This window comes from Meriones unguiculatus, chromosome 11 (genome assembly GCF_030254825.1).
Source record: "Meriones unguiculatus strain TT.TT164.6M chromosome 11, Bangor_MerUng_6.1, whole genome shotgun sequence".
In the NCBI taxonomy this organism is placed as follows: Eukaryota; Metazoa; Chordata; class Mammalia; order Rodentia; family Muridae; genus Meriones; species Meriones unguiculatus.
Window position 1 is genome coordinate 35,544,050 of NC_083359.1, and position 22,991 is coordinate 35,567,040.

A 22,991-nucleotide genomic window follows, 5' to 3' on the forward strand; every position below is an offset into this window, starting at 1 on the left:
GCCATGTACATGTGTGACACCGTCTAACAGAATGGTTGCCCCAGATGGGATTAAAAGTGGGAGAAAAGGATGCTTAATGACACATGCAAGCTCAAGCCTTCTTCGGCAGGGGCGTGTTCGCTGCTGACATCTGGCTTCAGCTTCTGAAAGCAGGCTCCCACCATCTCTTTCCTGCATGCTGGGAGCTCAGTAAATATTGGAGAGGTAAATAATCTAACAAAAGATTAAGTGCCGTTTACATTCTCAGATACTAAGTGTGTTGCAACAGTGGCTTTTAATGGCTAAAGGTACAAGGCCAATAGTGTAGCTCTCTGGGAGGCTAAGGCATCAAACACAATGAGATAGTCTCCGCAAGCACTGCGGCATAGTGACATAGCGTGCAGGGAAAGTCGGAGGGACTGGAGGCTTAGAGAAAAGCTTGCAGACTCTCTCCCAGGCCTCTCCTTGGAGCTGAACCTGGTTGGTGACCACCCTAGGGCTTGAGGTCTGTTTCTTAAAGATTGACTTCCCTGACACTCCCAGGAGAGACAAGGCCAAATGGCACAGAGCATGAGTTCTGGGTTCTGGCTTGTCTGTCATTCTGTCCACTCATGAATTCTTTACCAACCTATTGCTCTGGGTCATGCTCCAGAGCAAGGTCAGAGAGGAGCTGGTGCGGAGGAAGAGACCAGGTTCAGAGGTGGTGGACTTTATCACTGCTGTGCACACGCAGCTAAAGAGCATCCAGAGCTGATGTTCATGGCTGAGGTCCACCCACAGTGACCTTCTGAGTCACCAAGAAAGTGAAGTGGAGCCACCGTGGAGCAGTGAGATGTCCCCCAAGGCCCCTTCTATCCCTCGCAGTCTTTCCTATATGAAACACAAGCCAAGTGCTTATTACGCAATGGTTGGACTTTACATAAGGCCTGAAGTTCCAGTTCATAGTACTGCACTATGGTCAACTTACTTAAGCCTCTGTCACCTCTCTATGTCTCTCTGAGGCTAATTGTGCTGCTCTCATCCCCGTGAGGCAGCGTGTACTCGTGCATGCTTTGCAGGGACAGAGGCTGGGTGCAGCAAGTCCTTTTGAGATTGGGCCCCTGAAGCCAGGAGGCAGGCGACTCTGAGGCAGGGAGGCAGATAGCACCTGTGTACTGATCAGCTTGGAGGTGGGGGGGGGGTTGATGGGGGCGGGGGGGTGGGTCTGTGCACCTCTCCACTCACCCTGCCCTCTCTGGTCCCAGGCTGCCTGCAAACTTTCCACTGAGTGTTTGGAGCAGCTGCAGCCTCTCGCTCTGTGGGGCATTCTCCTAGATCCAGATCAAGGCTCCAAGAATTGATCTATTAGATGAACAGGGAAGGACAGAGTAGAAGAGCGAGGGAGCGAGCAAGTGAGCCTGCTGAGCGCGGGAGCTGTGGGGCCGTGTTTTCTGTGTAGTAGTCCCTCCCTTCTGACTGGAGTATTAATTGCTACATTACCGCTGCCTTGTAGAAAAGACTGTCAGCAAAGCCTGGGAGGGCTCCAGCTCCTCCCTCCCTGCTCTGCTCAATTTCACTTGCATCTTAGTCTTCTCCAAGCCCTAGGTAGCCTGGCAGTGCCGTCCCAGCCCTGGCATCCCGAGGTGCTCCTGTGGTGAGGACTTGAGTGGACAGAAGGAGGGGGTGGAGAGGGAGGGAGGGCTTGCCCTGCAGGCTCTCTGGATGCAGAGCTGGACTCGCTGCATAGGCAGCTGGGCTGTTCCTGGAGACTGGTTTCTGGGGTGCATCCATCTCTCAGGGTTCACCTAGGCAGGCTCCAAGGTCCAGAGGCACACGAGGTGGGTGCCGTCCCTTCCGGGTGCTGACTGCAGAACCTGCCTCCCCTCTGCCACTATGAGCGGCTGCTCCAAAAGATGCAGACTCGGGTTCGTGAAATTCGCCCAGACCATCTTTAAACTCATCACCGGGACCCTCAGCAAAGGTAGGGAGACTGCGTCCTGCCTTGATGTGACCTGACTGGACACTGACTCCATGTGCTGAGTGTGCCACTCCTAGAGTGCTGGAGTCTTGGGTCTCTGAGAAGGCTGGGGAATAAACGCCTGGTACTAGAGGCCGTGGACAACCTAGGTCCTGACCCTAGGCAGGTGGGCGCCCAGCCAGGGAGCTCAGGAGGCTGTAATTGCCTGGAACTTTCGAAATGGAGTTGGTGATGTGTTGCTGATTGGTTATAGATGGGCAGAGAAACGGAACCCTTCCCGGAGTCTGGGAAGCAGCTTGGCATGACTGGAGTTTTAAAAACTTATCCTGGGAGTGTTGTGTCTTGTTGATAAGAGAGAGATTTGATGCAGTGTGCTGTGAGTAATTTTGCACAGCAGAGATGCTGAAGGGGCCCAGCAGGAGGTGGCCCTGGGGCTGCCGTGGCAAACTCAGAATCCTGATCAGCTCTGCAGTCAGCACTGAGGCTGCTCCCGTGGGATCCCAGGGTCCTGCGCTTCTGGAGTCTGCCCACTGATCCGCTGTCTCCGAAGATCGTTCCTCCCCATGCCTGATTTTCTTGCTTCTCCAAGTATTGAAGTGTCAGGCAGTTTGCAGATTTAACTCTGTGTGGCCACGGAGAAGGACTGCATGCACATCGTCAGCTCCTAGACACAGCCAGGAGCCCTGATAAACCTCCTGACAAAAAAAGAGGCAAACTTCTCAGAAACTCTATTTGATATTCTGCGCTAGGGGAGGGTGGGACATGGAGAGGAACTCGGGCAAACTTTCTGAGCATAAATTTAAAGGAAGAGCAGCAGTGTGGTGCTGTTCCAGTGGCTGGAAAAATGTCTTTAAATATTCATGCCCTCTCTCAGGAAGAATGAGTCTTATTTTTTTTGGGGGGGGAAGAGACACTGGGAGCAGCAGACTCAATATTAAGGGAAGGAAGCCCACAAACACTGGCAATTCGGGGAGGCAAAAGCCCTGGGTGGCTATCTTTCATGCCATTGCCCAGGCATCCAGCTGTACTGGGTTGCTGGTTTTGATTGCATGGCTGGTGAGGGGAGGATCATGAGATCATGTTACCGTCTCCCCTGGTCCTTCATTGACTCCCGTCATATCAGTGGCCCCTTCCTGAACTAGGATACTGTCATTCCAGGGTACCCTGGGTGGACTGAACATCTAGTTTTGGGAGTTAGGAGGCCTAGAGCCAAGAGCAGGACATGAGCAGGGGCACAGCTGCAGCAATGCTCAGTGGCTTTGCTTCCAGGAGGAGAAGGCAGGGATATGAGACATAGTGACATTCCCTTGTCCTCAGACAAGTGACAGTCTAGCCACCTGAGGGACTGACAGGTGAGGTAGCATCCTACCCCACTTCCACTCCCTGATGTGTCCCAGAAAGAGCTCCAGCCCAGTTAGAGGAAGGTCTCAGCTCTGGTGTTGCCACCTGGGGAAAGACATGGCGTCTCTGTGGCTGGTTTGTTTTTCTTTTTAATCTGTGAAATGAATTCATTACCTCCTGCTGGTTGTCTCTGCATGCTGCTGCAAGGGTCTAGGAAAGCCATATGTAGAATCCCTTCATGGAAGGCATAGCAGGTGTAGAGAAGGGGGGGGTGTCAGAGGCTGAGATGGGCGTGCATGTATGGTGGAGAACCCGAGAACCTGACCCATTCCTCTCCAGGACAAAGGTCAGAAACCATTCAGCTAACTGAAAAGGGGTCTACATGCCAAAGCAACATGCTCAAAATATGATCAGGAGAAAGTGAGTCAGCAAAGGAAAGAGTGTATCAAAAAGACAGTGTGTGTGTGTGTGTGTGTGTGTGTGTGTGTGTGTGTGTGTTTGTAAGAGAGACAAACTTCTGGAGAGAGAAAATATTGATATTTGAATAAGTGAGTATGAAGATATTTTCTCAATATTTATCTATTGAGCCTTTACGTCCCATGTGCCACATTTGGATACTACATGTATTATTTCACAGATGAAATTTCCCTATGAGAAAATCAGAGCCTGGTGGGACACAGATTCCACATGGACCCAACTGGACATCACACTGAGTGCTGAGATGTAAATATATATTTGTATATATGAGGGTGAAGGACAATCAGCACAGAAGACAAGTGCCCAGACTGACTAAGGGGCTTCTCAAAAAAGTAGCTTCTAAGCTCAGGTAGAGCAGAGGCATGGCTGGGCAAGAGAGGGGGGTTGATGCTGCCAGAGAGATGGTGGCTCTAAAATGGTGCTCTCTGCAGAAAAGCCAGCTGTGGAGAGACAGGACACACACACACACACACACACACACACACACACACAAATGCACTCACACCCCATCAGAATCCCAGAAACCAAGATCCACCTGACACAGAAGGGACTTGGTGGAGACTCACAAGTGACTGCCTCTGAGCTGCTTCAATAGCAAGTTTCCAACAGCTAGGGATTGGGGAGGCTGCACAAGGAGGCAGAGGGGAAGACTGTGTCTGAACTTTACCTATACCCGTGGCCTCAGCTATGCAGAACAGACCAAATGTTTACACAGCCCTGGCTCTGAGCCAGACATGTGCAGGGCGAGTACTGCTGAATCCAGGAGTTGGTTAAATATTTGTTAAATAAGTGATGACAGTGGGAGCTGGGCCAGCCCTGGATCTGGATGGCTGAGAAAGGGCTTCCACCGAGTCTAGAATAAAAGAGACCCCACCCCAAGCTGGATTTGGATTCCACCCTGTGTGGACACTTTACGATTGCACAGGGGTTTCTGGCTTTTATTCTGGTCTCTCTTGTCTGTTATTAACTGCACTAAGTTCTAGATTTGCGACAATCTAACCTTCCACAGAAGAATTAATCTCTGTCCTGTTCTGAATTAGGAAAGTGTGCTATCATGTTCCTCTTTCTGGTCCAGGGACCTCTCGCTTTTCTCCATCATTGGGAATGCACGGGGAATGCGGAAAACTCAAGGCCAGCCCCTTTCCCTTGGTCATCTTCCCTTGATGCCAACACCCACTTTGTCACTGGTCTGAGCTACCAAGTGGTCCAGATTTCCTGTTACAGAGACAACTGCTCAGGTCTCCCTGCATATCCGTCCCACTGGCTTATAAGTTATAAGCCCTGATCACAATTAGTGATCCGTGTCCCTCTTAATAGTATTCAAAAGGCTGCCTTCCCCCTACTTTATGCTCTATGCGGCCAAACCACAGCTCTCCATTCCCACTGTAGCCAGGGTGACTACAGAGCAGGGCTCATCAGCAGAATTAAGTGATTGCAATGTACTGTACAGCAGAGCCACCAGCCGGTGCCCCAGAAGGACGCTTCCCATTAGAACTTTCTGGGTATCACCGTGCATCACCTGTCCCATACCTGATCAGTATCGCCAGCTTAACTCTGTGCAGGGGCAGGAGCTTGGCCATACAAAGCCTTCAGAGCTCTGCCTGAACTCTTATACAGTCTCAAATGTCCTCAGAGAGAAGGTGGGCAAGCAGACTTTTGGCACTCTCTCTCCTTCAGTTCTACTCGGATTTTTTTTTAGATATCTCTTCCATGATTTTCTTTTGCAAAATAAATAAATAAATAAAGGCCATAAGTTCCCAAGCTGGGTATGGTGGTATGTGCTTTAGGAACATGCCTATTTGTGAGGCTCAGGCATGGGATGGGTTGGCCAGGGAAATTAGAGGTCAACCTGGGCAACCCAGAAAGACCCTTTCACAAAAACAAGTAATTATTATTATTTTTTTAAAAAGTCACAGACACAAATGCAAGGGGAGGCACCAGTATGGGGCATCCCAGAGCCGTCCACAATGGCAGCTGTCCACTTCAGGCCTCAGTTTCTTAATCCATAAAATGGGATCATTACTCTCTGTTACTGCACTCGGTTCACGTGGGTGAGTGTGGCAGTTATTAACATTCTGTACCTCGGGGCTGTGAGAGCTCAAAGCTGGCACACCCTCTCTCTCTCAATCCCTCTTTCACTGGTGTCCAGCACAGACCAACGGCAGTCCCCTGAGAAAAGTCTGTGATGGTGTCAGCCCTGCTGCCTAAGCACTGCATGGTGTTAATCTCCGTCAAGCTTGCTTTCTAAAGGGCCTTCCCAGGGCAAAAATATTGCTTAATTTTTACACCTTTATTTCACCTAGTGGTGTGACCTGTGGCGCCTGGGCATGTGGCTGCCACAGCAGGTGTGTGGAGGTTAGAGGACAACTTGCCCGAGTCTTGGTTCTTTTTTTTTTTTTTTCTTCACCACATGGGTCCCAGGATCCAGCTCATTGGGATTCTTGGCAAATGTCTTTACCTGCAGGGCCATCTCACTGGCCATCAGTGTCTGAGCACCTCTCTCACATTCACACCTTTCTGGAAGTTAAGAACGTAACCCTTGGGCTGATGAGATGGATGGTTCAGTCAGTAAGTACTTGTCACCTAAGCAGGAGGACCTGCGTTTGGGTCCCTGTGAAGCTGGGCGTGGTAGTTTACGTCTGTAATCACATCACCAGGCAGATGGAAACAGAACAATCCTTGGGGCTTGCTGGCCAGCTTGTCTAGCTGAAAGGGTGAGCTAAAGATTTTTTGAGAGACCTTGGCCCCCCAAATAAAGTGGACGAATGGGAAAGATGTTGGCTGTCAGTCAACCTATGACCCCCCCCCACACACACACATGCAGACATATGGGGGAGCGGGGTTGGAAGCAGACAACAAAGCCACAGGGCACAGGAGGAAAGAACCTAATCCAGGAGCTCATGTAGCATGGTCCAGGCCACCATGAGGCAATGGGACAAGAGGAGCCTGTGGGAGCTGAGCTCTGTGTCAAGGACAAAGCCATGGTTTCAACTCCTCTTCACACTTGGTTCAGGCTGTTCCTCTCCAAGCAAGGAAAGACTTTACCATAGATCTCCCGAAGACACACTCTTCCTCATGTCTCCTCCCTACTGCTGTCCCAGGTTCTCTCAGGCTTCACCTTGGATCTGGCATGGTTCTGCCTTAGGCCAGCTGGGCTTGCAATGCACCTTTGTTGTCTCCCAGCTGTGTGAGTGAATGGCACAAAGTCCCCCAAGTGAGGGAAGGTCTATGTTTTTGATCTGAGAATAGCAAAGCCAACCAAGTATGGACTTGTTTGTTTTTTTTGTTTTGTTTTTTTGTTTGTTTGTTTTGTTTTTTACTTTTTATTTATTTACTACTTAGTTTAATTTACCGAGGGTGGTGAAGGAAGGGCATGCAGTTAGTAAGGCAAATGTCCACCTTGCAGGTGCAGAGGACTGAGTCCTCTCTTTGCTGTTGTGCATCTCCCTTGCTTGGCTCTAGTCCCAACCCTGGAAGGAGGAATTGACAGCCCTGTTTTACCAGGCAAGAAAACTGATTAGCTAAACCACCTGGCCCAGCTGGAAAGTGGCAAAGCTGGTACTAGACACCAAGTCCTGTGGGGCCAAAAGCAGGCACTCTCTTTGCTCCTGGAGCTGAAGAAAATGCCTCACCTGTGCCATGCCCCACCTTGCCCAGCAGAGAGTCCTCCACCCCAGCTTCCTGGTCAGTGTGTTGGTGAGTTTGCTGAGAACTGTTTCAGCAGCTGGATCTTTTCATCTTTTCAGGGAAGCTACCTGCCATTCAAGGGGTTGTGACAGATTTCAGAAGGAGACATGACCTGAGTTTAAAGAACAAGCTTCATAAGAAAAGTGACCATTCACAGACCAAGCACATAAGAGAGCCATGTTCTTCAGCCTCTCTGTTACCTCTTGGAGAAGTGAATGGAGCCAAGGCATCTGCCAGATGCTAGGTGGGCTTTATGCTACTAAGGGGTCTTCCTCCAACTTTTTTCTTTTTACAAAGAAACTGTAAAAGAACTATCTATTTAGAAGTGGGCATGGTTTGGGGCAGTAGGTCATCTGGCATTGAGTTGGGGGCTGGGACTTGTCTGGGAAATTGATGACCTTCACTCTTGGGCTCTGTGAGATATGATAATGGCATCGGGTCAGAGCTACCACACCGAGGCCTGCATTTGCTTTGGCTCTTCCCACATCCAACAGCTTCCATTCTGTCATAACAGGCCCCTTGCTCCTCCATAACTCCAATGACCCCATCACTCCAATGACCCATTTCAGCAGGCCAGGTGCTCTCTTGGGTCTCCACAGCCAGATGAAAAGCAAACTCCCACCACAAAGCTATCGTTCTAAACTAGAGGTTCTCATCCTGTGGGTCACAACCCCTTTGGGGGTCAAACAACCCTTTCACAGAGGTAGAATATCAGATATCAACTGTTTACATTACCATTCATGACAGTACCAAAACTGCAGTTATGAAGTAGCAATGAAATAATTTATGGTTGGGGGTCACCATAATGAGGAACTGTATTAAAGGGTGGCAGCATTGAGCAGGTTGAGAACCGCTGCTCTGAAGTTTCCTGGCCTCCCTCCTAGATAACCCTAATACCAAGCAAGAATAATTTGTTCAGGGATGCTTAGCCCGGCAATGCTGCACAGACATCCTATTAACTTCAGGACCACGGGGGAGCGGCTAGTTTGTTCCAAATTAAAAGTAGCTGGAAATGGCCCTTATATAGCAAGAGGGCACTGGGAGCTGTAATGCTGTGACACAATGAAGAATGGAGTGAACCAGGGCTTGCTTGGCCCTCTGAAGCCCTGAGGCCCCAAAATCCCCTTTCCTCCATTATAATCCTTACTTTCCCCTAACTTCTTAACATTATGGGATGCTCCCTGAGCTCTTCTGTCAACCCAGATACCAAGGGCAGAGTAGTGCCAATGCAGCCATGGAAAGAAGCGAGGCATAAGGAAAGAAGCACAGATATGATGCCAGATGACAGTGTCCGAATCTGTCAGTTCTGGCAGGAATTCCCCAGATAAGCCATTCCCCATTTTGAAGCCCTTCTTCCTTTATATAATGAGGCCAGTGATGCCCAAATCCTGGAGCTACTAGAGACTAAATAAAACAGCATATCATACACACACACACACACACACACACACACAGCCTGGCATGTAGCAGTGTCCTGCTAAAGCTTAAGATGGATACTTTTCTTTCCTCACGTGTCTCAGCTGTGGCTGATAGCAAGAAGAGGTGAAGCCAAGCTGAAAGAAACAACAGTACACTGACCAAGTCCTCCTTCTAGCTCTGATATCAATACTCCCCGTCACACCCAGTCACAACAGCAAGTTCTATAACTGAGAATTTGTCAATAGTTGTACAGATTTCTATTACCTGGATGTCTGGGTGTTTATTGGCCACCAACTGTGGGAGAGTATGACCTTCACACAGGCACTCAATTTGTGATAATAGGTGCCTCAACTACCTGCACCCCAAAAAGTTGAACAAATGACAAGTAGATAGCAGCAGTATCAGGACCTGTGCCTTACACAACTGTTTTTGAGGCCTTGCCTTTGTTTCTCGGCTCTCCAACTCCACAGCCTTCCTTCTTATGTGCTGAAGTTTGCCAGAAGTGGTGAGCTACCCTGCCTTTGATGAGGTAGGGCGTCAAGATCACGACCCCTGCGTTGATCTCATCTCAATTTTCCCAAGCTCAGCCCCACTTTTGGCCTAGAGCAGTCTGCACTGGTTGCCCCTGTAGTTGTCCATCGCTGTGTCTGCAGGGATGTCCTTCACAGCTCAGCTGAGGTCAGGGACTCCCCGGTGTCCACCTACATCCCAATCTGAAGGACCCAGTATCCAAGTACCATACAGAAGGTCGGGAAACTAAGGAGAAGATCATATCAATGGTGGGGAAACAGTACATACTCTGGACCAGGTGAGGGGAATAAAAAAGCCAAGACCCCAGGAAAAACTCAGGGGAGGCCAGTTAGCACCAAGGGTGAACTCCTGAACTCCACAGATCTGTAGTCTGGAGGCTGAAGAAAGTCTCCCTCCCCTGCTAGGACGGAGGCAGAAGGACTGTGAACACAGGCCAGTCCTGCTCCTCTCTTCCTGGAAGAACCACAGTTGCATTTTGTGTCCTTCAGAGTACAGAGAGCAATTGCTCTGGAGTCACACATGGTCTTGAATCCAAATTGTCATATTTTCTTAGGCCATTCATGCTAATGTACTGAATGCCACCAACTGAGTGGTCACGAGTCGTTTAGTTCTCCATTCTGGAGATGAGATTGAGACTGAGTCTGAGATTGAGGTGATGTGATGACCCACAGTTCTATCAGGGCCTCTCTTCTGTCATCTGTGTGCTGACGTCAGTGAGCAGGAGCTAGCTGCACGGCTTCTTTTATAAAGACTCCACCTTCACAACCTAGTCACCTCCCAAAGACCCACCTGAAGTCTCATCCACTTCTCTGCAAATAATGTGATTTCATTCATTCTCGCTCAATAAAACTCCACTGTGTGTGTGTGTGTGTGTGTGTGTGCGTGTAGACATATATATGACATGGTGGGTCTGTCTGATCCAAAGAAAGGGTCTACTAGCAAGAGGCAGGAGGGAGAAAGCAGAGTGTGTGGGAGGAGAGACAGGCACTGAATACCATCACAGTGGGTGGGCAGAGCTACAATGTATAATGTTTGAGATAAACCTTTAAGCCTTTTCACTAAATAGTGGTTTCCCTTTGCTGAGCCTCCATGTGTTCATCTCCCAAATGAGGGAACTGCTGGTTTCAAAGAACTGTTCCAGCTTTGGGGCTGGCATTTAGTACGTAATACCTACACGAGCAGCAAAGATAGCACATGAGCTATCTGCCCAACATACCCTGGGTGCCCAGTGCCCACAGTTGCACCCATCATCTTACCATGCACAAGAACCTCCAACGTGGAGAGCTCACCTGAGTCCCATTTACAGAAATGGAGACCTACGCTGCAGAGGAAAGAAGGCTGTTGCAACTTAGATATAAAACGCCCCCTCAGAGGCTCCAGTGTTGAAGGCTTTGTCCACAGCTAGTCACTATGAAGTGGGCTGTTAACTGCATTGATGGATTAACCGCTGATGGATTCATGTTTAATGAAGTTAGTAAGGGGTTAGTGGAAATGGGGTTCAGTTGTTTCAAGGAATGAGTTTAATGGGGACACAGATCTGAAAGGTTTTCTTGTTCCAGCCCCTTTTATCTCTGCTTCCCGACTGCCCTGGCATGAGCAGCTTCCTCTTCCACACGCTTCTGCTATAATGTTCCTGTCTTATCACCCTGTCTTATCACAGGGTAAACAGCAAGAAAGCCAGCTAGCATGGATTGAAACATCTGCAACCGTGAGCCAAAACAAAACTCTGCTTTTGATTGTTTTCTTGGGCATTTTTGTCATGGCAATAGAAAGCTGCAACCAACAAGCCCCCAGTCAGCAGAGGGCAGAGCCAGAGCTGTGATTCTGGGCTGTCTGTCTCCTAGTCTCAATGTATATCCCCAGTCCCTGTCACACATGCATGCATGCGTGCATGCACGAACATACACACATCTTAGAGAAGAAAGCAAGAGGTAACACACACTGTTACTTTAGGAATCAAGATCTTCATTCAGACCAAAGAAGAACATTTCCAGAGAAGGCTGCCACTCTCAAGTCCCAAGGATGCCAAACCATTACCTACAGGTTAGCTTCTATAGCCAAATAGTAGAAAGTGGTGGAGAGATGGCTGAGCAGACAAGACTTCAGGGAGAGGGGAGAAAACACCACTCAGCAAGTATTTCCAGCTGTGACTCCAGTCTGACCAATTTTCATTTCTTGCTTAGATGAAGTTATTTGGATGGAGAGAAGTAAGTAACAGCAGTAGGAAAATATAACCCTGGGGCTTTTCTCAAAGAGGCTGGGGATAGTCTACCCCAATTTTCTTTATGTAATCTTTTGATTAACCAGGGTCAGCTTGGGTGACAGTTTTTCAAACCTCAGCAGGTCAAGCCAAGCCGAGGCTTGTTGCTCAGGATCTGCACACATCAGCTTGGAACTAACTCACTCGGAGCTCGGGATATCTCAAAGTCACGAGGCAGGTTGGATTTGCAGAGGTCCACAAACTTGCTGGTGTGCTCTGCCCGCCACTCACAAGAACAGAGCTGGCAGTCCACCATCCCAAATGTGACAGAAACAAGAGGGATAACAATTCCCATTGTCTACAGACTGCAGTGGCTGTAGAAGGAATTTAACCCAGTTCCCTTGGGAGCTCTCTGCTCTTGTCCCCTATGCGTGGGGAGCTTGGAGCATTTGCCAATGCCACCTATGAGAACTGTGGCTTGTTTTGGAGGAAGAGCACCCAGTCAAGCTTCTCAGCAGCCTCGCCTTCTGTTATGGACTAAACTGTGCCCCCCCCCACCCCTTATGATTCACATGCTGAAGCTCTAACCCCCCAGTGTGGTTATATTTGGCAACAGAACCTTGAGTGAAGTATTTAATGAGGTCGCTCAGGTGGGGCCCTGATCCCATGGGACTGCTGTCCTTATCAAAAGAGCAAGAGACAGTAGAGATGTGAGAAGGTCGTCACCTACAAGCTGGGAAGGGATGCCTCACCCCACACCAACTCCTCCAGCACTTGACCTCTGACCTTTAGCCTCTAGAACTGGAAGAACATCAACTTGTTATTGAAGGCATTCTTGCTTGGCGGTATTGTGTGACGGTGGCTCAAGGAGACTACATACCTTTTCTTATATTCTTTGCTGTGATAAGTATCTATAAAATTAGGTTTAGTATTTTAGCCATTCTACAGTTCATTTTCGGGGGGAGAGTACATTCGCACTGTCACTGCCATTCATGTCCGGAAAATTTTTGTAACACAAACTCCTGTTCTCCCCCAGCTCTGGCCATCACCATTCTACTGAGTTTTACAATTTTTGTCTCTGCTCAGTACTTCATGGATGTAGACTAGTATTAACTCTTTTGTGTCGGGCTTGGTACACTTAGCCTGATTTCAAGATCTGTTCATATTATAGCCTGGGTCAATTTCACTTCTTTTTAAATAATGGTAATATTATTCCATTGTGTTGTTATGGAACAATGTGCTTATCCGTTCATCTATCAGTGTGCCATTCTGATATTTTTTAAAATACAGACTATGTAATTGTGGAAACTGCCTCCAATGGATTCTTGACGTCAATTTTAAAGGTTTAAAATTACACACATGCCTTAATGTATGCATGTATACCACATGGGTGTAGGTGTCCAAGTAAGACAGAGAGGGCATCGGGTCCCCTGGAACTAGAGCTACAGGTGATTGTAAACCTCTTGATGTAGGTGCTGGGGACTGAACCTGGGTCTCTTGCAAGAGCAGCAAACACTCTTAACTACTGAGCCATCCAGTTCCCCATTCTTGACATTTTGAGCTGAAGGCAGACTTCTTACAAGGGTTTATGGGTATTTTGTGATTTTGTGATTTGTTCTATGTATTTCTGCTCTCTGCCTCTTGTCTCTTCTCCCTCTCTCTGTGACCACCCTAAATGATGTATCCTAGAAATCAGGCCATGTCACTCTCATTGGAGTACCAACCAGCTTCTTCAGCTTCCGGGTTCTCACAGTTGCTCGTCTCCTGGCTGGGTTTTGGCCTTCCCAGAACCCCTACCCCAATGCCTCATTCAGTCCTCTGCTGCCTCCTGAAGCCAACCACATGTACTTTAACATACCCTGTCACCTCATGCTACCTTGTTTTCGTGCACAGCACATTGTATTACTGCAGTACACATTTATACATATTTTTAAAATTATATGCTATTATGGTTAGAATAACACTTTGATGTTTTCTTATGTTTGCCTAGCAGACTGGTTATTGCAGTCAAGCTAATTATCATGTTTGTCTCATCACACCATTACCTTTGGGAGTGCGTTCGGGATATCAAGTCTCTTCCACGGTATACAAGACGATGTGACCAGCCAAAGCTCATGCCACTCAGTAGATCTCTGGAACTTGTTTATCCCCAATCCACAGTAAGTTCCCCTGACTTACATCTCCCTGCTGTCCATGCTTATCCACAGCGTCCAGTTCTGTAGGATAAGGACTACACGCTGGGCCATCACTGCTTCCCCAGCACTTGGCCAACAGTGCTGAGTGGACTCTGCGGTTGTCCAGACAGTTTAGAATCCCTCTACCAGCATACTGCTTACAGGCCCCAGGCTCATTCCTTGCCTTCCCATGTCCATCTGTCCATCCACACATATCCTTGGCTTGCCATCTGGCTTTTGAACCCACTGTCCTGAGAGCTATCACCTCCTTAGTTACTGTAGCTGGGGGCAGTTTGATTTACTTCACTGTGGAAAGCTGGGGGTGGGTTGCTAATGATTTCCACTCTGCTCTCTGCTCCACTCGGTTGAGCAGGTCATCTCAGGGGCTATAAAGTGACCAGGCATCAGCAAAGGTCTGGGAGCTACAGGCACAGAAGGTTCCCCGCCCAAATTCCCCATTTGGCCACTCTAGAACAAGTGCTTTCTGAAAACATGATTGCTAGACTACAGATCACACACCATTTTCAACTTGTATTCTAGGGGCACATCTTAGGAACTCACTCATCTGAGCTCCTTTCTGTCATTCATAAAATGGGTACAGTGAGGCCCATCCTGAAGGTAGACTAAAGGAATGCACCAAAGTATTGAGCGGACTGCTTGTGCCTCATTAGAGTTCATAAACAACAGTGTTTTCTTGCTTTTAGATTTTGCTGCTATTTGTTAGAAGTAAGTATAAGTCTCTCCTTGTATTCCTGTCAAACCATGGGTGCCTGGGTTCACTGCAATGACCCATGTGGGTCAGAAAAGTGTCAGAGACTTGTCCACCATTCTCTTTACCTTCCCTTTCCCTACGTGGATTCAGAGTCTTATCCTTGGTAGATAGACCAGGAGGGCTAATGATCTGCCAGAATGACCTTACCATGCAGAGCCTTCCCTGTCTTTTGCACACCTTTCAGCCAGCTTTCCATTCCTGCAACAGAGAAAGGAATGGAGCATTAACACCCCCACTCTGCATAGTCCTCCTGAGGCCCAGGGAGGGAGGTGGAAGAGTTCTGGGATGTAATGCTAGGTCAGTCACTCGTGGCTGGGGTGATTCCCCCGAGGAGTCTTCCATCAGGGAACGAGTAAGCGAGCCTCAAACCATGAAGTCTCCTGGGCAGGGACAAGAACAATCACACACTTTGCAAACTGAAGGTTGGACCTGGAGGAGTATCTGCTACTCTCTGGAGGCTTCTGCCTTCCAGGGCACCATGATATAGACAAAGAGCAGATGGAGACATTGTCTCCATGGTGATTGCATTGTAGACTTTGAAGTATACACATGTTATTGAGAGCCTGAGATGGCTACGAGGGAGGGAAGTCAAGGCCCTAACAGCAGAGTCAGGGATAGCAACACTATCAGCCTCCTCGAAACAGATGAAGCAACTGAGGACAAAACCAACAGGATCCATGAACAAATCAGTCTTCTCTGAAAGGTGGCTGGGGTACAGGGATAGGGTGACCTGGCTCCTCCACCAATGGTAGCCTTCTAGAAGACGGCTCTTTAGACCTCAGGCTCAGCAGAATCCCTCTCTTCTCAGCTTAACCCTGTGAATTTACCTGAGAAGGCACCCGAAGGTCTCTTCCCCTGGGCTCTTTTCTTACACTCCAGGCCTCCCGAGAGCTTGTGCGAGGGCAGGGGCCATGTCTTAGTTATTTAGGAATGCTTGGCATTCAGCACAAGGTCTGGCATAGGGTTGGAGGATAGGTGGAGGGAAGAAAACAGAGGGTGTGAAGAGAAAAGAGGAGAAAGTCATTAGATCCTCCTACTTGATTGGCTGCTTGTAACGTCTACTGCACCCTCATAAAGCCGGAGCCAATTTTCCTCTCTCCCAACTTCACAATTTTCTCTTAGATGTCCCTGACTGGAGCCGTGAGTCATCTTTCGTCTGTCACTTCCCAGAATCACCCCTGCACTCCAGCCTAGTCACTTCTCCCTACTTTGCCGAAGTAGCCCATAGCCTTTCCCATTTCTCTCCTCCCACTCCAAGACCCACAAAACATGGGCTACACAGGAGATGGTTCATCCAACCCTAATGGAGCAATCTCTCCAAGGCTCACCATAAAACATGTGTCCTGCACAAACTTTCAGTCAGAGGTGTCTTCGGAACCATTATCAAATTATTTATTAAAGGGAAAGTTGGAGATGATCTAAACTTCAGTAAAACTAACTAGTGCTCCACATATATTCGTTTCGCCTACTGGTGGGACCTCTGATCATTCACTTTGGCTTCAGAACACATGGAAATGCTGAGTGTGAAGCCCAGTGAAGAGCCACAGGTAAAACTCTGTAGCAGGTTTCCAGTCAGTGGACAGATGTGCATGTGGAGAATGTGTCTTAGGAAATAAGCAAAGTAAATTAACCCAAGTTTTAATTGGGAGTAGGAGTTATTTAAAGTTCATTTTTATAGAGTTTGGGTTCCTTCCTATTTGCGTCCCTGTTACTTACACATCTTGTCTTATTGCTCTAGCTAAGCAATAAGACTCCAATTACTATAGTGATTAAAGGGAATGATCCCGTTTTCATCTTGATTTTGGTAAAAATGCTTTGAGTTTTTCCACATTTGCTCTGAAGTTGGATATAGGTTCATTATATTATAGGTTCACCATATATAGCCTTTATTACATTGAGATATACTTCTTATATTCTTAGTTTCTTCCTTTTTTTTTTAATCAAGAAAAGATGTTGGACTTTGCCCAAGGCCTTTCTTTATCTATCAATACGATCATATAATTTCTGTCCTTCCATCTGTGTGTGTTATGTAGTACATCTGTTGATCTGCAGACCTTGAAACCATCTTTGATCTCTGGAATAACTGGAACTTGATCATGATGAATGATCCTTTGATGTATCACTTAGTTTCATTTGTAAGAATTTTATTAATAATTTTTGCATCCATGTTCATCAAGTAGGTTTGCTGATAATTTTCCTTTTGTTATGTCTATATCCAGTAATTCTGATTTTGTAAAATGAATTTGGAGGCATTCCCTTCCTTTCTGTTCTATGGAAGAGTTTGAAAAGCATTAGTGTTTGCTTTTCTTTAAAGACTTTGTAAAATTCAGCTGTGAAACACTCTCCACCCCACAGACCTGGATTTTTCCGTTAGGAGACTATTCTATTTTATTACTGATTTAAGCTTACAGCTTGCAATAAATCTGTTAAAGTAAGTTAAGTCCTCTTGGCTGATTTTGGTAGGTTAATCTAGATATATTCATTTCTTTTAGGTTTTCAATTTATTGGAAAATGGGTTTTTAGTTATGCCCTAATGAGCCTCTAAGTTTCATTGGTATTTGTTATGATGTTTCCTTTTTCATCTCTAATTTAATTAATTTGGGTCTTCACTCTCTTTATCGTGGTTAGTTTAACTAAGGCTTCGCAAGTCTTGTTTATCTTTTTCAAGAACAAACTCTTTGTTTCATGGTTCTTTGTAATGTTATTTTCATTTCCATTTCATTAATTTCTGCATTGGTGTTTATGATTTCTTTCTGTACACCGATTGTGGGTTTGGCTTCTTGGTTTTCTCAGACACTGGATGCATCATTAAGTTGCTTATTTGAGATCTTTTGATTTTTTTTAAAAAAAGTATAGCTATAAAATTCACTCATAGAACTGTTTTCATTGTCTCTCACAGGTTCTGGCATATTGTGTTTTCATCTTCATTTGATTTTAAGAGTTTAAATTTTCCTTCCTGATTTCTTTAATGACCCATTAGTTAACTTTAAATAGTGTCTTTTTAAGTCTTCAGGGACTTCAATATTTTCTGTATTTTTCTCTTCCAGTTGATTTCTTCTCGTTTCATTGTGAATGGTAAAATATGTAAAATTATATTAACTTTCTAATGTCTATTAGGAATTTTTTGTGTCCTATAATGTGGTCCATTTCAGAGAAAATTCCATGGGCTGCATAAAATAATGTATATTCTGTAGTATTTCAGTATAATATTCTGTAGATGCTTGTTATATCCATTTAATCTGTGATATCATTTAATTCTGATATGATTTTGTTCATTTGTTGGTTGGTTGGTTGGTTGGTTGTTCCAACTGATCTCTTGATTGGTAAGTGTGGATTATTGTGGTCATCCATAATTTTTTTTGTCAAGGTTAGTCTTTGCAACTAGTAGAAAACTGAGTACAGTGAGTTTTATCTGTGTATGTTTAGAAATTTTAGGGGATTTCCCCCTTAAATTATCTTCTTTATCTCTTCTAATTTTGACTTGACATCTACTTTGTGAAATATTAGTATGACTATACCTATTTTTTTTTCAGTTCCATCTGATTGGAATACTTTTTCCTAAACTTTCACCCTAAGGCTTGCTTGTCTTTGCCAATAAGGTACATTTCTTGAAGATAACCAACACTTGGGCTCTATTTTCTATTCAATCTGCTCGTCTGTATCTTTTGATCAGAGAAATGAAGTCATCAAGAGTTATTATTGAAAGGTACTAATTTCTGTCGTTTGTTGTTTTTTTTATTGGTTGGTGTTTTCCTAATCCTTAGTTGCTCATCTGTTTTGTAGCAATTTATTCTTCACTGTGGCCTTATAGATGTGTTTTTCTTTCTCTTTAGTGTGTAGGATTCCTTCTGTACCTTCTACAATGGTAGCTTGGTAGTCATAGATCCTTCTAGTTTGTGTTTATGACAGAAAATCTTTCCTCTTTCTTCTATTATTAAGGGTAGCTTTGCTGGAGATAGTCATTGAGGCTGGCAGTTATTGTCTTTCAGATCTTAAAATATATCATTTCATGTCCTGGCTTCTAGAATTTCTCTCGAGAAATCTCTGTTATTTTTGATGGATTTGTCCTTATATGTGACCTGGAGTTTCTCTCCTGTCTCTTTCCATATTCTTTCTTTGTTTTGTATCCGTATTGCTTTAACTAAAACATGATGTGCTGATGGCTTTCTGCGTTGTCTGTTTGGAGCTCTAAGACTCTTAGGTCTGGAGAGCCATCTCTCTCCCTCGATCTGGAAAATTCTCTGCTATGATCTTGTTGAATATTTGTTGTCCACTCTATGTGAGAGTTGTCCTGGTCCTCCCAGCACAAACCCATGAAATCCTTAGCCTTCTGTTCCTGTATGTCCCTCCTACATGTATATTGTTGTCCAGCCAAATTGATCTCTGCGTCCTGTGTTTTATATTTCTGAATATAATTTTCAAATGCTAGACAGAGAGAGACTGAGAAGGGGAATAAAAAGTAGGGGAGCTTCATAGAAGGAAAGAGACATAAAAAGATAGGGAGTATAATTCTAGTAAACTATTAATAATCTCAGTGAATTAGGATGAGAACTACACATACTAATAACTACAGCTGTAATCAGACATTTCCAAATCTAAAAGTTGATGGAAATGAGAGGGCACTAGAGTGTAGAGTTCAAAGGCTCTGTAGAAATTACCCAAGTTTCAATTTCAGGTCTGCGCTTATTGGATGCAAAGTGGCGACCTTGGCAAAGCAACTCACCTTCTAAGCCTTGGGCCCTTCATCAGTAAATATACAAGAGATGATTAAAACCCTAGCCGATCTATTTTTCAGTTTTCTGGAGGATGAAGTGAAGTGTTCAGAGCTTGGTAAAGAACCTGGAACAGCCTCAACCACTGCAAACTGTCATTGTCAGTGTTCAAGACATACATCAACTTCTTTATCCATTCATTGTACTTTCTGTCTCCCGGTGCTGCCCAGCGCCAGATGAGTAAATGCTGTGGCTTTGGAATCTTTTGCCCGTATTGGTCTTCTGCCACTGTTCCATGAACACTAAAACATGGAGCCAGATATCATTGATATCCATATTTCTAGGTCCTGTCACCACACCTGGCAGAAAAATGGCTAATGAGCACATAAAGCTCCAAATGATATACTCGAAGAGTTCGGCCTAAATGCTAAAGGACGTTCTTTCATTGGGTAAAAGATTGCAGTTTTGCTGAGGCAGCCATTCCACTCCCATGGGCTCCCTCCAGATAAGGCATCACATTGATAAATTAGCTGTGGATACAGGCATCCTGCAGGTGGCATGGAAATGCAATTTAATTTCCAATTAAGCCTGATTTCTGGGCCAAGGGATTTGGCCGCCTCACACTGGGAAGATTATTTTGTCCAGACCTATCATTATTATGGGTAACGATTCTGCCATGGAGTGGACTCCCAAAGCAAAAGTCCTTTGATTCTTGAGATGGTGTGATAAGATAGAGGTGTGGGAAAACTGCTTTCCTTCAAGATCTAAGCTCATTTGGGGATATTGAAGAACTTTCAAGCACTTTCAGCACATTGATTTGTGGCTGACATTTTTTAAATGAACAGGGAAAGAAAGATGAGCATGGCAGTCCTCAGTCATATTCTCAAGAAAGATAGCTGCTAGTGAGAAGGGGGTGGCAATACAGAGTCCTCAGAGCTCTCAACAGAGAAGAATCTTCATGGCTGGAGCAGGAAGATTGGTTTGCTAGAATGGAACAAGCATTTGTGGAGCATCTTAAGTGCACCAGATGAGGTGCTGACTGTTTACCCTCAATCATCCTAAACACCCTATAAAACAAATGAAGTTTCTCTCAGTTCCCAATTGAGGAAATTGAGCCTCAAGGAAGTTAAATTAACTGTCCAAGGTCATAGACAAGCCAATTTGAACTCCTGATTTTCTAAATTTTCTTCCCTACAAGCACTATCACCAAAGACAAATGCAAAAATATAGTCGAGGGCCCTACAAATAATGTCAGAGTAAGCAGGCACTTAACTCCAGAACTGTAAGAATGAGAACAAGCCCTTGAAAAGATGCCCCGAGACAGTAAAAATAAATGCTGTCGACACCTACTTGGTGCGGTGGCCTGATAAGAGGGCACACGAGACCCAATTCTGTTTGGATGTGTTCCCAACTCCCTCACAAGAAGGGAGGTTCAGGTGCTGACTGAACTAATGCAGTAGGGCCACAGAGCTTGGATGGGACCAGGAGCTTCATCGAGGGTCCTAGGTGCTCCACACTAGCGTTCTTCCTGGTGAAATAGAGACTTCACTTTCAAGGACTGGAAAAAAAAAATGCAAGATCCTGAAGGACCAGGCCAGCATACTCACAGAAAATTTAGATTGGATGCCAAGAAGGTGTCTTATGGCCCAAGTTTTGTTAATGATAAAGATAAATATAAATGATTATGCTGTCTACTACTGGGAGAATTCCAGAATAGATTATTAAGACTGTGGTTTGTGAACACTGCCTAAAGAAAGAAAAGGGCCACTGAGAGAAGGGTGGGATCACTAAGAAAGTCCTGTTAAACCTGCTGTTCTTCTGTGCTGGCTTGTAAAAGTGACCAGCAATGCAAGGATTCGAGCGATTACAGAATGACTGGGTTTCAAGCGGCCAAATGGGTTCTGGGCCAGAAACTGTGGCTTCTGTCGAATTGTAGACAGCCCCAGTTATTCTTGGCAGCACCCACATTTCAAGTGTTCATCTTTGGGAAAAAAAATGTCAGCTATTGACTCTTTAGAAGAATAGCATAGAGAAACTGTGAGAGCCTGGGCTCTGTGGAGTGCAGGCCCTCAGCAGCTGGCCTTTGCATAGCCGGTAAGAAGAGATGGAAGAACAGGTTTCTCAGTAGTTAGATCCATATTAAAGCTATACTCTCTAGTTTATTTATATTTTAATCTCAGCTCTCCTACTTGCTATCTTCTGGGGCAAGCTAACCCCCTTCCCTGTGCCTCAGTTACCTCATCTATGAAATGGAGATGCCAATATTAACCTCAAATGCCATCAGTGTTTAATGAGCCATACGGGGAAAGCCTTGGCCCACATCCCGGCACACAGGTGTTCCACAAATGTTAGTTCTTATTACTATTAGGGATGACAGATTGTTGCTCAGGGAATGGTTAGCTAAATATATCCCAGAATGGAAGAACTACAGCGTGGTCTGGTGGGTTATTCATCAAACGTGTTGCTGTAGACTGTCACTAAAGAGAAACGTGGAAACGTGAGCATTTTCTCCCTGGCAATGCTTCTGACGGAAGACGGGAACATTGTTTCTCTTCTGACACCAACTAGTTCTGACACTATTTGGGCTTCCTACAATGTAATGCAGTTTTGATGCTACCCAGAGTTAACAAGGGACTCCGCAGGTGGCTGGTGCATTAACACAAGATTGGCCTCACATCGCATAGGAGTAGAAGACTTATCTTGATGTTGCATGTGCTTAGGGGGCCCCTGGCTTCTATTCCACGTGTGTTGGGAGTGCAGGTTGTGTGGAATGATGGGGATTCTTGGCCATCAAAGTCCCTGTAATCCACCTTTGACTACAGCTTAGGAGAAAAAAAACAAGCCAGGGGATATATCACGTACTTGATTCTCATCCAGTCTGGAGTTTGCTATTTCTGCAGAGCTCACCTCCCATCTTCCACTACCCTTTAAGGGAGCTAGCTGATAGCTGTGTGCTTTGTATCAGTAGGTAGGGAAGGAGGGTTGGGTACCCAGGAAGACCTTGAGTTTTGCATTTATTTGACATGCAAATGATCCAGGAAAGTGCTTGTAGGTAAGGAGATAACCCACCCATTGGCCCTTCTGTGGAATCATAAACCAAGACACGGAGGCAACCCAGAGAACTAAAACTTTCTCTCCATGCCTCAGTGAGAATCTGAAAGACTCTGTCAAGCAGTTGTTCTCAACCTCCGTAATGCTGCAACCCTTTAATACAGTTCCTCGTGTTGTGGTGACCCCCAACCATAAAATTATTCTTATTACTACTTTATTGCTGTAATTTTGCTACTGTCATGAATTGTAATATAAATGTCTGGGTTTTCTGATAATCTCAGGTGACCTGTGTGAAAGGGTCATTTGACCCTCCCAAAAATGTTGCAACCCACAAGTTGAGGACCACTGCTATAGAGGATGGCTTTAGATTTCTGTGTGCATGGTGGGGAGAGACGTTATCCTTCTCTCTAGATGCACACTACCCAACCTTCTCAAGATGGCTGTTCTCAGGACCCCTTACACTTTTAAAAAATATTGAAGATCCAAGTAGTAGCCATTTTACAAACTGAAACTAGCAACTTTGAAATATTTCATTTCCATTTCTTTATTTTTAAAGAAATAATAGATCTATTGTATGCTGCAAACATGTTTTAGGAACAATAATTTTATCTTCCAAAGATTACCAAGAGAAAACTCACTGTTTTACATTTTAAAAGATTTATTTTATTTGTGTGTGCGTGTGCCTGTGCAA

The 22,991-nt window shown here is 45.6% G+C and overlaps 1 protein-coding gene across 1 annotated transcript in view; it reads left to right on the forward strand.

Moving 5' to 3' along the window:
* The first annotated feature begins 1,354 nt into the window (after window positions 1–1,354).
* Window positions 1,355–22,991, forward strand: part of Kcnip1 (potassium voltage-gated channel interacting protein 1) — a 357,022-nt gene continuing 335,385 nt past the window's right edge. Inside the window, exon 1 of the mRNA XM_060363874.1 lies at window positions 1,355–1,939. Coding sequence (XP_060219857.1) covers window positions 1,852–1,939 — 88 coding nt within the window. The 5' untranslated portion in view covers window positions 1,355–1,851. The remainder of the gene's footprint in view (window positions 1,940–22,991) is intronic.